At 31.3% G+C, this 12,240-nt stretch overlaps 1 protein-coding gene across 5 annotated transcripts; it reads left to right on the forward strand.

Annotated features, from left to right (window-relative positions):
- The first annotated feature begins 4,613 nt into the window (after positions 1-4,613).
- LOC117932208 (AT-rich interactive domain-containing protein 1) lies at positions 4,614-10,931 on the forward strand. Of its 5 annotated transcripts, none has more exons than XM_034853326.1 (3): positions 4,614-4,718; positions 5,120-6,120; positions 9,410-10,931. In XM_034853326.1, the coding sequence occupies exons 2-3, from the start codon at positions 5,128-5,130 to the stop codon at positions 10,283-10,285; spliced, it is 1,869 nt and encodes a 622-aa protein (XP_034709217.1). In that variant the 5' UTR covers positions 4,614-4,718; positions 5,120-5,127; the 3' UTR covers positions 10,286-10,931. The 5 variants fall into 5 exon arrangements, with proteins under 5 accessions (XP_034709217.1, XP_034709214.1, XP_034709215.1 ...); XM_034853323.1 differs by having other exon boundaries at positions 4,617-4,718; positions 5,062-6,120; XM_034853324.1 differs by having other exon boundaries at positions 4,620-4,718; positions 5,095-6,120.
- Positions 10,932-12,240: the final 1,309 nt, after the last annotated feature.

Raw genomic sequence — 12,240 nt, forward strand, 5'->3', positions numbered from 1 at the left:
GTATTATTAATTTTTTTAATCATTTTGATGTTATCAAGTGATTTGAACTATGAACATTTATATTTTATATTTAAAATAAATAATTCATTTTTTAATATTTGTTATTTTAGTATTTATTTAATTAAATGGTTAGATTCGGCTTCTCTTTTGTAAATGATTATATTATAGGTTTTTTTATCCCCATATATGATTGTTGTATGTGATAAGTTTGTTATCACTTGTCAATGTAGCAAAGTGCAATAAATTGTCATCACCAAGATTTTACTCTTTAAATAATAATAGGGGGTTGTTATTCGCAACATCCCTTTTGTTAAACGTAACACTTTTTTATCATATTTTTTTTTTCACATATACCATTTTTAATAAAGAACTCTCTCTAATCTCCTCTCAACATATTGAACTTAAATTCCAGTTAATTAAGGTTGTAAATCACATACGAAATACAATGAATGATGAAATTCAATCATTTGATGACAATTTTCAGGTAAAACAAAGTTTACATGGGGTAAGAGGTTAGGGGGTAGAGATGAAAAGGAAGATAAAAAATAAAAGAAAAATAATATTAAAATGTGGGGTGGGGGTTGGGAAAAAAAAAAAAGAAAAAAAAAGAAGCAATTGGGACGTGAGGTTGGGGAGGAGAGAGAGAAGAGGAAAGAGAGAGGGGGGGGGGGGGGAAGGAATAAGGTAGGGTAGTTTAGAAATGTAAAATTCTACGTTAGTAAAAATGGTATTGCTGCAATTGGGTAAAATAATATTCAAATAAATAAATTTTTGTTGGAGTTGGGTTTAAATGCCAACGAGCAATTAAAACCTACCATAAAAATAAAAGTGACAAATGACTATCTTTTATGAAAACCTAAAAACTAAAAAAAAAAACATGTTTCAAAAATAAAAGTCCTCACTTTTGAAGGTTTTTATTTTTATTTTTATTTTTTCTCTATGAAAACGAATGTCGAAACACTTGTATTGTGAAAATAGAGTGATTCTTGTATTTGTAATTTCATTTACAACTTAAAATAAGAAAATTGGAAAGTGAAACAACTAATGGAGATTCTTGGGCATTTCAAAAAATAATCTGAAAGCCTTATTTTCTGTCAACGGTATCATAATCAAGGATTATGGATTTGAGTCACAGGAGTGTTATGTCGGGGAAGGGATTGTTATGATGTACAATGTCATTTTTGAGTTCGATAATGGATCACCCAAATAAATAATACTCTTATAATATACTTGTAGGTGTGATATCAACTGATATAAAAAGGCTTGGTCTATCCTCACTGAACACTAATTCAATTTTAGATGAGATGATCAAAGCTCGGTTCAACATATTTGCTTTCCATAAGCCAAAATTTAAAACTTAAATTGATGATATAATTTCAAAATATTAATAATAATATTATGAAAATTTTATTAAATATGGAATAACTTATTAGATAAGCTCATTAAAAAAACACATACACAACCTCTACTAAAAGCATATGTTAAAGCTTCTCTTAAGAACTTTTATTAAAATTAGTTTATAGTCAATTCAAAATAACGCATACAAGAAGTTAAATGATCTAAATAAATAGAGAATTATTTTTTTATAAATATAATAGTATCTTGAAATATTAAGAATATTGAAAATTTGTATTTAATGGACAGGTGGGTTCTTATTTATATTTGGAATTGGAAGCATAAAAATACAATAAATGCTTTTGATTTCTTTGATTCCGATCCAATCACAATGACTTTTTTTTTGTTTTTTTTTGGGATCTTGAAATTTTAAGTGAAAAAAAAATTGAAGAACGAAAAAATGAGCAAAAATAAAAAGAAATTCAAACTTAATAATTTATTTCTCCCATGACTTTTTAAATCTATTTGTCTCTAGACAAAGAATGAATGATTTTAACATAAAGATAACTTATAAATAATTTTTATTATATTTAATATTTATTTTTCATCAAGGTAGCTAAGATTTTAATATAACAATAAACAATATATATCACATTTTTTTAGCACTTTTTCTCGTATGTGATTTCAAATCGTCACATCGAGATATATATAAATATACACAAATTTATTTATAAATAAATAAATTTCCTTTCAAACAAAATTACGATAGCATGTTGGAGTATAAGATTTGAATTTATAATATATCTCATGTTAAGATATATTGAATAGTAACAAATTATACGATTAAGGTATCAACTTCATACCTATCAGACTCCTTCTCTCTATGGTCGAGTGTATCAAAATTTATAGATGGTTAAAATTAAGATACAAGTAATAAGATCAATATATAAAATATAAGATCGAATACAAACAATCAAAATAAGATACAAATGAATAAGATTGAGGTACACACTAACAAATATAAAATAATGAAACCTAAATGCACATGTAACTTGATTGATCAAGGTCTCCTATAGGTAACTATTCAATATTGTAACCAAACATGAAACATAAAACTTTGTTTAGGAAGTGTTTTTGAAAATAATTTTTTAAAATAGTTTTACGATGTTTTGTAAAATAGTATGTTTGGAAATTTAAAATATTATAAATTTATTTTATATGTTTTTAAGTATTTTTAAAAGTAAATTTTATATATATATTTTCAATAATTTTTGTATTTATATAATTATTTTTTAAAGCAAATAGTCTTCTTATGTTTTTAAAAACAGAAAAGTAGACTATGTTTAGGAACTGTTTTTAAAAACAAAATTTGAGAACTATTTTTTAAAATTGTTTTCTGGTGTTTTGTAAAACAATATCTTGTTTGAGAACTTAAAATACTCCTAATTTATTTTTCATATTTTTAAATATGTTTTTAAAATAACTTTTATCTTTCGTACTTTATTTTTACTTATTCTTTGTGTTTGTATGATTATATTTCAAAATAATCCTAAAAAAAAGAAATAAGTGGAAACAACTAAAAAACTAAGATTCTATTTTGGAATTATTTTCAAAAATAGTTTTTGAAAAAAAAATTAAATTTATTTTCAAATATTTTGTAAAACAAATATTTATTTGAGAACCTAAAATATTTTAAACTTATTTTCTATGTTTTTAAAATAACTTTTTACATATAGTGTTTTGTTTTTAACCATTCATCATCATCATTATTATTATTATTATTAAAATAACATTAATAAAATAAGTGAAAATAATTAAAAAAAATGTTATCTAAAAGTACCTTATTTTATATTTTTTATCATGAAACATGTTTTTTTGTCTTTTTATTTATTTTTTCCTGAATAGTACAAAACAGTTTTGTAATAAATGTTCTTTGAAAACCCATATTTTTAGGTGTAGAAAACATTTTTTTTTTTTTTGTGTGTGTGTTCTAATTGTGAAACATGTTTTGGCGTATTTGAAAAATAGAAAATTGTTTTAGAAAACAATTACCCAACACTAACCTATTTCCTTATAATCAAAATTAGGGTATGTTTGGTTGCTATTTTCGAAAATCATTTTCTGTTATTAAAAACAAAAAAAATACTAAAAACATATAACATATTTGAGGAAGGTGGAGCTTTTTGTTTTTTGTGTTCTCAAAAGACTATTTCTTTTTTAAAAGCAATAAGAAGATATTTTTATTATTTTTTCATTGTTCAAAAAATAGATTGTTTTTTCTTCCAAGGTTTTTTTTTTTTTTTTTTTTTTTTTTTTTTTTTTTTTTTTTTTTTTTTTTTTTTTTTTTTTTTTTTTTGCGTGTGTGTTTCCCTAGCAGCTTTTGTGTTTGTTGGTTTCTTCTCTGATGAAATCATTTTCAATAGGAAACAAATTTTAGTTCTACCTAATCACCACACCCTCACCCCAAACCCTTTCTTCTTCCTTTATTTATTTGTCTTTGACATATAGTATCTGAGAAAAAATGGCTCCCCAAAAAGTTTCACTCTCACAGGTTGCCCAACACAAGTCAAAGACGGATTGCTGGATCCCCAAAAAGTTTCAGGCAATTGGTTTTTTTAAGAAAATTATTAAAATTAATGTCAGTACACGTGGATATAAAAGTCATCATTTGTTTCAGAAAATTATAATTAATTTAAAAAAATTTAAAATAAAATATTTTTTAAAATTTAAATGAATTGTGTATATAAAATTTATTTATATATTTATAAAACCAAGTTAATTAACAAAACACTTTATTAATTGAAAAAAAAAATTTTAAACATGTTTTTTGTTTTACTTATTCTAAAAACATTTTTTATTAACTTAATTAAACATGTTTTTTTTTTTTTTTGTTTTTGAGAATAAAAACTATTTTTCAAAATTCAATTTGCAAACACAATTTGTTTTCTAAAAACACAAAAAGCCGATCTTAAAAACTATTTTCCAAAACGGCAACCAAACAAGGCCTTATTATCATACCACCACCCACAATGATGAGATGGCATGATATCATTGGACGAGAACGTGGATGGCCCACCACCGACCCAAATGGGCTAATTGCATTTGACTAACATACCCTTTTGGCTTTCCCAAAAAGCCCATGATCCAATCAAAATCAACAAAATGACCACAGCACTAACCCAACACAATAGTTAACTAACTATAGTTAGTGAACCCAGCCAACTATAAATTAGGGTTGTGGCTATCCTTGAAAAAACCCTAATATAGTCTCCAAATCCATTTTTTATGATGCCCCAAAACCACCCATTTTATCACACCCCGACTCATAAAAAAATAAAGCCAAACAAGGAAGGGTCAAGAAGGTCACCACCCCCAAAATACTGGTACGTCTCTCCTTTACTCTCTCTCTTGACAAAACTTTGATTTTGAACACAAGGGTCTGTTTCTGTTCAAAACTTGAAAAATAGTCCTCTCCCTCTTTCTCTCTCATCTGCAATTAAGAGAGAGAAAGCGCGGGCTAAAAATTTTCATGGGTTTCAAAAGCTGGGTTCAAAGCCCTAGATCAGTGGGTTCCCGCCAAAACCCAGGATGTGTACAAGACCCAGATGGCTAATCGGTATCTATTATTGTTTTTCATAGTCTAAATCGATTTTTTTATCTGTTTTTTTTGTGAATTAAATTTTGGGTATCCATTTTTTTTCCCCATTTTGATTTGTGTTTCAAAAGATTTGGGAAATGAGGGATACGATTTGTTTTTAGGGTTTGAATTCGAAATCCATGGCAGGGTGGTCGATGATTGCTGATGGGTCTGCGTTAGATTGCGTGAAAATCCTCAAGCCTCAGGAGAACGGGTTGTGGTTTGTACTGGAGCCCGGCTCAAAAGGGATTGTAGTAGGAGGGGGCGGGATCAGTGAGCTTCGATGCAGTTTCGATCAATTTTTGGGTCCATTTCTGAAGCAGATCCGTGGGCACAACAGTTATAGGCCTCTGCCTCCAATGCTTGGTAATGGGCAATGTGTGGACTTGTTCAAACTTTTCTTGCTTGTGAAGGAAAAAGGTGGATACCGTACTGTTTCTGAGAATGTGTTGTGGAATTTGGTGGCTGAAGAATCCGGGTTGGATTCTGGTGTTGGCTCAGCTCTGAAATTGGTATACATCAAGTACTTAGATCTATTGGATAGATGGTTGGATAGAATTTTTAAAGACAAGAAATCACACGGTAGTTTGAGTGTTTGTGGTGACACTTCGGGAAGGCTTTTAATGGAGTTAGAGACAGAATTTAAAGGGTTCTTACCGGAAATTTTGGATCAAAAGATGAAAGATGAGGAATACCCACATTTTGATTTGGCAAAGAGTGAGTCAAGTTTTTCGGGTGTGGAAAATTTGTATTGCAATGATGAGGTGAAGAGTGATGTGAAGGTGGAGTCAGAGGGAGGTGTGAAATGTGTTGATGATAATGATGAGGTGAAGAGTTCAGTGAAGCTTGAGTTGGATTTAAACAGAAAATGTGTTGATGACGATGAAGATGTTATGATTTTGGATTTAAATGAAGTTAATGAAGAGGTTTTTACTCGGAAGCGGAAGCGAGAATATATGTTGGGGATGCTGAATTGGGTTACCACAATTGCAAAGAATCCATGTGATCCTTCTATAGGAAAGTTGCCGGAAAGGTCAAAGTGGAAGTTGACTGGGCCAGGGGAATTGTGGAAGCAGGTTTTGTTGGTCCGAGAGGCATTGTTTCTCCAAAGGGATGTTGATTTGAGTGCTGAACAATCAATTTGGCAGGTATGAATTATCTTCTAAATTCACATACTTGAATGGATAAATTAATTGAACTTTTTTTTTTTTTTGATAAGTAAAAAGATATGCATTAATAAAAAGGCAAAAAGCCACAAAGCATATAGGGGGTATACAAGGCGGCTAGGGTCTCAAAAAAACAGAGACAAAAAGAATCACCTCCCCTTAAGTGGATGCTACCCACTCCAGGAAGCCTATAAGAGAGAAAGCCTCCTCACCTAAGTACAATTTGGCCCATCTCCACAAATTACAGAAGATATAGGTTTTGTGGATTGTACATATTTTCTTGTTTATAGCCGTAGAAATATATAATCTCTGAGTCAATTTCATGTTTTCTTTTTCTAAGATGCTTTATTATTTATTTCCACTGTGGTTTCTTGTTGTGCTTTGGTCTCCATCAATATATGATGAGATAAGGCTGCAAAACAATCACATTTATATGATTGGCTTTCTACTAATATTAACTTTATAACTAAGTCATTTCATCAGTCATCATATCTTTTCAGTTGATAAAGACATGCAAATATTAAAGCATAAAATAAATAATGCTTAGAATGTGTTGAGGTTTCCTTTTTAATTCCCTCAATTTAGGTCAGTTTTCCTCTTTGCAGGCCTATTAACTAGCAATAATGCACTCTCTGTTCTTTTTCATTCTTGATTACTTCATGTCTTGCTCAATGCTTGTCTTGTAATACCTTTGGGGGATGACATTTTAAAACATATGTATTTTACTCTCTTTTTTGTGTTTTATAATCTATTTATTAGTTTAACCAAACTCATTTGGCTTTCCTGTTAGCTTCCTATTTCTGTTATTGTGTTTTCTTATTGGTCCTTTTTTTGACATGATCAATCCATGTCAATCAACTCTTCATTGAGGTTAATACCAATTGAATTTATTTAGTAAAAAATTATAGCATTTGTAATCATATGCATGTACATCCAAAGTTGGGCTGCCCTCTCTCTCTTCTCGTTTCCTTGTGATATAATGAGTCCTTGGTTGGCAACTACTTCATTTTGAAACTCTAGCCTCCTTTTTTTTTTTTTTTTTTTTTTTGCTGCTTCTTGTTGGTTAGTTGTTTGTAAAAATTTGGCTGAGTTTGTTTTGCGTGTGGAAATCATATGAGGAACATCTTCATACATTCTTTATTCTTCTTAAAATGGTTTAGCAAGTTAATGAAAATGGCCCCTCTAATGCAGCTCTTTTTATTGTTTTCCATTTGTCCATGTTTTGTTCCAACTGAAGTTAAATTTCTTACATTTCAAGAATGGTTTAAGAAACTCTGTTGATTGGATGATAGCATGCCCTGATGCAACTCTACATTATTGATATGAATCCGTGGTAGTCTTCTGATATACAATATGGAAAAGAAAAAAAAGAAGAAAAGAAAATATATACAACAGGATGGGACAAATTGTTCTGTTTATAATGTTTATTTTGGTAACGAAATTTATAATGTGGGGCTCTATGTTTGGTCTACTGCATTACATTTTAATCTTAAATGATTAACACTGTCCTGGAAGTGTTAATTATTAATATTAAAGAGTACACCATAACTTTATCACTTACTATGAGAAGACATATTTGTTAATTACTCATCCACCTGTCTTATGTGATATTTCAATATGGGAGTTGTATTAGTAATTTTTAATGCAATCAAATAGCTCCTGAGGCCTGGTTCAGGTGGCAGGGGGAGTTGGGTGGGGGAGGTTCCAAGTTCAATTCTATCTTCTAACAAGAAATATCTATTAATTTTTTTTTTAAATGTATGGCTGAAATTATTTGTCTCAGCCATCTGTATAGTTGTAATTTTATTGGATAAAAATCCAAGTAATACTACATTGTGTTACTTGGACCAATTCGATGATGATCTTTTGGACCAAGGACTAAAAAGCGGGTTACTTTGTAATTTGATGAATCGTACCAATTTGTATATAGGGGAAGGACCATTGTCCGTATTCGACTTCATTGATTGGTTGGGTTCTTGTTGAGGGAGGGAGTATTTTTGTTTCCTTTTCATTTTTTGGAGCCTTGTGGCAACCGTTGTATACATCCTATGTACTTTGGTGCACCTCTTTGGTGCTTTATTGATATAGTTTGTGCATTTACCTTTCAACAAAGTAATACCACATTGTGTTTTTGTCACACTATGTATCTTTTCTTTCTTTGACCACTATGTGTAAATTTTGGAAATACAGGTACCATCACATGATAGTTAAGAAAAGACACATGAGATGCCAGTTTTTCTTTGTCCTTAATTCAAGCATGGATCTAAATCTTGGTCCATGCATGCCAATGGAGATCAATATTGAGTGTTTTGTCTTGGCACTGACCAATTATTACAACCATGATTCCAAAGGGTCCTTCATTAGCCAACAGTACATTATCATTTCTACATTATCATTTCTATTTTGGCTAGCCCTTCAATTTTTTTTTTAATTCATGGATGATTTCCAATAGACAAAAAATTATGAGCTTTCTCTCTCTCAGGGGAGGAGTTGGATTTTTCTCTCTCTCTTCTCTCTCTTCCCCCCATCAGATGCGTGCTCTCATGTTTAAATATTATTAATGATTAACCCATATTTGGAGAAATGAATGTGGTGAAATCTTAGAGTTTGCAATGGCATATGACTTTGCTTTATATGTCAGATGAAAATTTAGTGTATTTTTGTTTCAATGGAAAATGAAGTAGATAAGATTATGGGCCATAGGTGTGATGATGGTAATGTTGGTATGCTATGGTGTTTTCCTTTTGATAGGTGTTGGTATGCTATGGTATTAAGTGTTGTAATTTAAGATAAGATTATGAGCCATAGGTGTTATCATTTAACAGTATAAATTATAATGAGAAGAAATTGGTACCTTATTTTGGGAACAGACCAGAAAACAAGCATGAATTGTTTAGTCCTGAAGTTTATATAATATTAAAATTGGAAAATGTTGATATCTGTGAAGGACACAAATTGAATTAAGTACTTCAAATAAGGCAGTGACTCCCTGAGAGGATTTCCGGACTAAATGTTGGAAAGGTAAGGGTTTTGGCATTGTCAGCTTCCAACCAAATATTGTTCCCTATTAATGCCTTTAATGATTCATGGGTCTGAAGAAGCATGGAAATGCACACTGTTAATGGTAATGTGAGGTTGAGTCACATTCACAATTTCCTGTGTTCCTATGCAAACTCCATTATATAATTAAATTTTAGATAAATTTAAAACATCTCTTCTAAAAACATCTCTTCATGGCTACAATAATTAAAATCTTGTTTAAATTTTGTAGAAGAAACAGAAGATGCATCCATCTATGTATGAGGATCATGCTGGATCTGAAAGATTAAGATACAGCCAGAGGCTTCTTTCTGGGAAAAGGTCTAGGTCGCGTGCTTGTTCAGAGTCATCCTCGTCAGCTACTCAAAGTGACTTGGACAAAAGTCCAAGCCCTTGCATGGAAGATCATCATGACAAACAATTGCTTGGAATTTGTGATCCCTCGATTGGACATTCAGTAGCTGGTTTGTGTGGTGATAGTCATGTACGAAAGCGATTCCCTGTTGGGCCAGCTTTTCAAGCAACAATACCAGAGTGGACAGGGGTGGTGTCTGAAATTGACTCTAAATGGTTGGGTACCCGGGTTTGGCCACTGGACAAAATAGAGCATAAATTTCTAATTGAACGGGATCCTATTGGAAAGGGAAGGCAAGATTCATGTGGCTGCCAATTCCCAGGTTCCATTGCATGTGTCCAATTTCATGTAGCTGAGAAAAGGATCAGAATAAAGCTTGAATTGGGCTCAGCCTTCCAACACTGGCAATTTGATAAGATGGGTGAGGTAGTTGGACTATCTTGGTCAGAGGAAGAAAAGAAGAGGTTCAAGGAAATAGTGAGATTAAATCCTCCATCCATGGGTGTGCGTTTCTGGGATGAGATATTCAAGTCATTTTCTACCAAAAGCAGAGAAGATTTGGTGAGTTACTACTTCAATGTCTTTCTCCTACAGCGCAGAGCTGACCAGAATAGGCTTACTCCAAACAACATTGACAGTGATGACGATGAATCAGAATTTGGACCATTGAGTAATGGGTTTGGGCATGAAGCAATCAATTTACCAAGTTCCATCTTATATGCCCAGAACAATCCACATATGAATTTCAGGTAGTGCCTGGGCATGGATTGAAATATAATGTTTTCTTCAGAAATGTTGCAGATGGAAGTTTTGTGTGGTTTTACCATTTGTCAATTTTCAATGGAAATGGAACTCTGTCTTGGTTTACCATCTGAAATCCATCACTGCCTTTAAGAAGTGGGACTCTTAAGGTTTAAAGACTGTCTTCTTTGGCAGAGATTGTTGATGGCATCTACAGTGATGGAAGCAGCTAACTATACAGGGCCAAGCAACTTGAGTGCTGGTCTAATGTTTTGGTTCGTGTGCCTTCTTTTTTTCAAGCAACACCTCTCATTCCTGTTTATTCATCATGATTACCAACTTCAAACACAGGTACTATTACTTCACACGCTCTTTTATCTCTGTCTTCACTAGGTTTTCAACAGCAAGGAGCCGAGGCTGAGCTAAACCAGAAGCCTTAGGATTATAGAGAAAAAGTTGAGGAAAAAGTGTGGGACATATAAAAGAGGGTTATTCTAGAACTTAAATTGTAGTCTCTCTTCTGAGTGGGGTACATGCTCCTCTTATGGGGGGTCTTCAAATATTGTTTACGAAATTGGTTTTGCATTAGCCATTTACATTTTAATCTCTACATTAACTTGTTATCACCTGTCTAAAAATTCAAGACCACTTACATTTAGAAATGTGCATAGAGAAATTAAATTGCTTGCCTTACCTTTAGAAGAGAAAGTACCATCCATTATACATCCTATTTAGTTTAATGAGATGAAGGGTAAACAGGGGATGCTCTTTAAATAAATAAAGGGAGTGGGACATGAAAAGTAACAAACATGTTTTAATAATGTATTTTGGTTAATTCTACATAAGAACTTAATGCTCTCAGATATGTCACTATTTATTTATTTATTTATTTATTTTTTATTTTAATTTTGTTCTTGTATATTAGTGTTACAAAAGCATCAATATTGAATTATAATTGTTGATTATTGTTAATTCAACTCTAGAATTCTAATATATGGTGATCTGAATATGCCATGTTTTGTGACTTTTAGGTAGCTTCTAGGGATATTTTCCAGGATGATTGGTTTACTTATTACCAGTATTGCACTTTTGGGTTATTTTTCTCCACACAGAGAATTGGACCTTTTGATGATATTTCCTCAGTGTGTTGATTGAATTGGAAAACAGAAGCCATACTGGTCTGCTTTTTAACACTTGTAGAGCTTGTGGTTATTTTTCTTGCATTGTGAATAGAATCCAATCCCATCACAATTAAGAGATCTTTAGAAATTTGTTTTATTTTTATTTTTTGAGGGTGTGGATTGAATTGATGCATTGAAGGGATAAAGACCCAGCTGACAATAAAGCTACCCATGAGACCTTGGTCGAGGCCCTGAGTTTGGTATGATATTTTAGTGTGTAGAATTAGAGCTTAAAATTTTGGAGGTGTGTATATACATATATATTACCCAATAGCCTGGATTGATATTGGGGGTTGGTCTAGAATATATCAAAACGACTAATATTAGAATACTTAGGTTATGTGTGGTTCCGGAAAGAAAAAAAAAGTTAAGGAAAATGATTTTATCATATTTGGTTGTCTATAAGAAACGCTAAAGACAATAAAATATAATTAAAATTAATTAGAAATTTATGCACATTCAAATTATTTAATCTTTATATCGATGATTTAAATAAGTGAAATAAGTTTGAAGTAACAAATAAAAATAATTTGTTGACTTTAAATCTATTTTTTTTTCTTTTTACTTTTCCTTTCTATTTTCTTTTCTTTGTATTTTTCCTCAAATTTTCCGAGAACCAAACATAGCTTTAAAAGAAAAGAAGCAAGGATTTTGAGATGGATGAATTTAAAAAATAAATGCATAAAGTATAGAACTTGAATGTACTGTTGGTTTTAGTGACTTCAAATGGAAGGTGGCTTGGGTACAAGGAGAGGGTCAAAAGGATGCGATTTAGGGTGGTGGTGG

This window comes from Vitis riparia, chromosome 15, assembly GCF_004353265.1.
Source record: "Vitis riparia cultivar Riparia Gloire de Montpellier isolate 1030 chromosome 15, EGFV_Vit.rip_1.0, whole genome shotgun sequence".
In the NCBI taxonomy this organism is placed as follows: domain Eukaryota; kingdom Viridiplantae; phylum Streptophyta; class Magnoliopsida; order Vitales; family Vitaceae; genus Vitis; species Vitis riparia.

Excerpts from the sequence above, each read along its gene's own strand:
- LOC117932208 (XM_034853322.1), top strand. The coding sequence starts at position 4,924 with ATGTGTACAAGACCCAGATGGCTAATCG. Across the intron at positions 4,952-5,119 it reads AAGACCCAGATGGCTAATCG|GGTGGTCGATGATTGCTGAT; the intron begins GTATCTATTATT and ends AATCCATGGCAG. Across the intron at positions 6,121-9,409 it reads CTGAACAATCAATTTGGCAG|AAGAAACAGAAGATGCATCC; the intron begins GTATGAATTATC and ends TAAATTTTGTAG.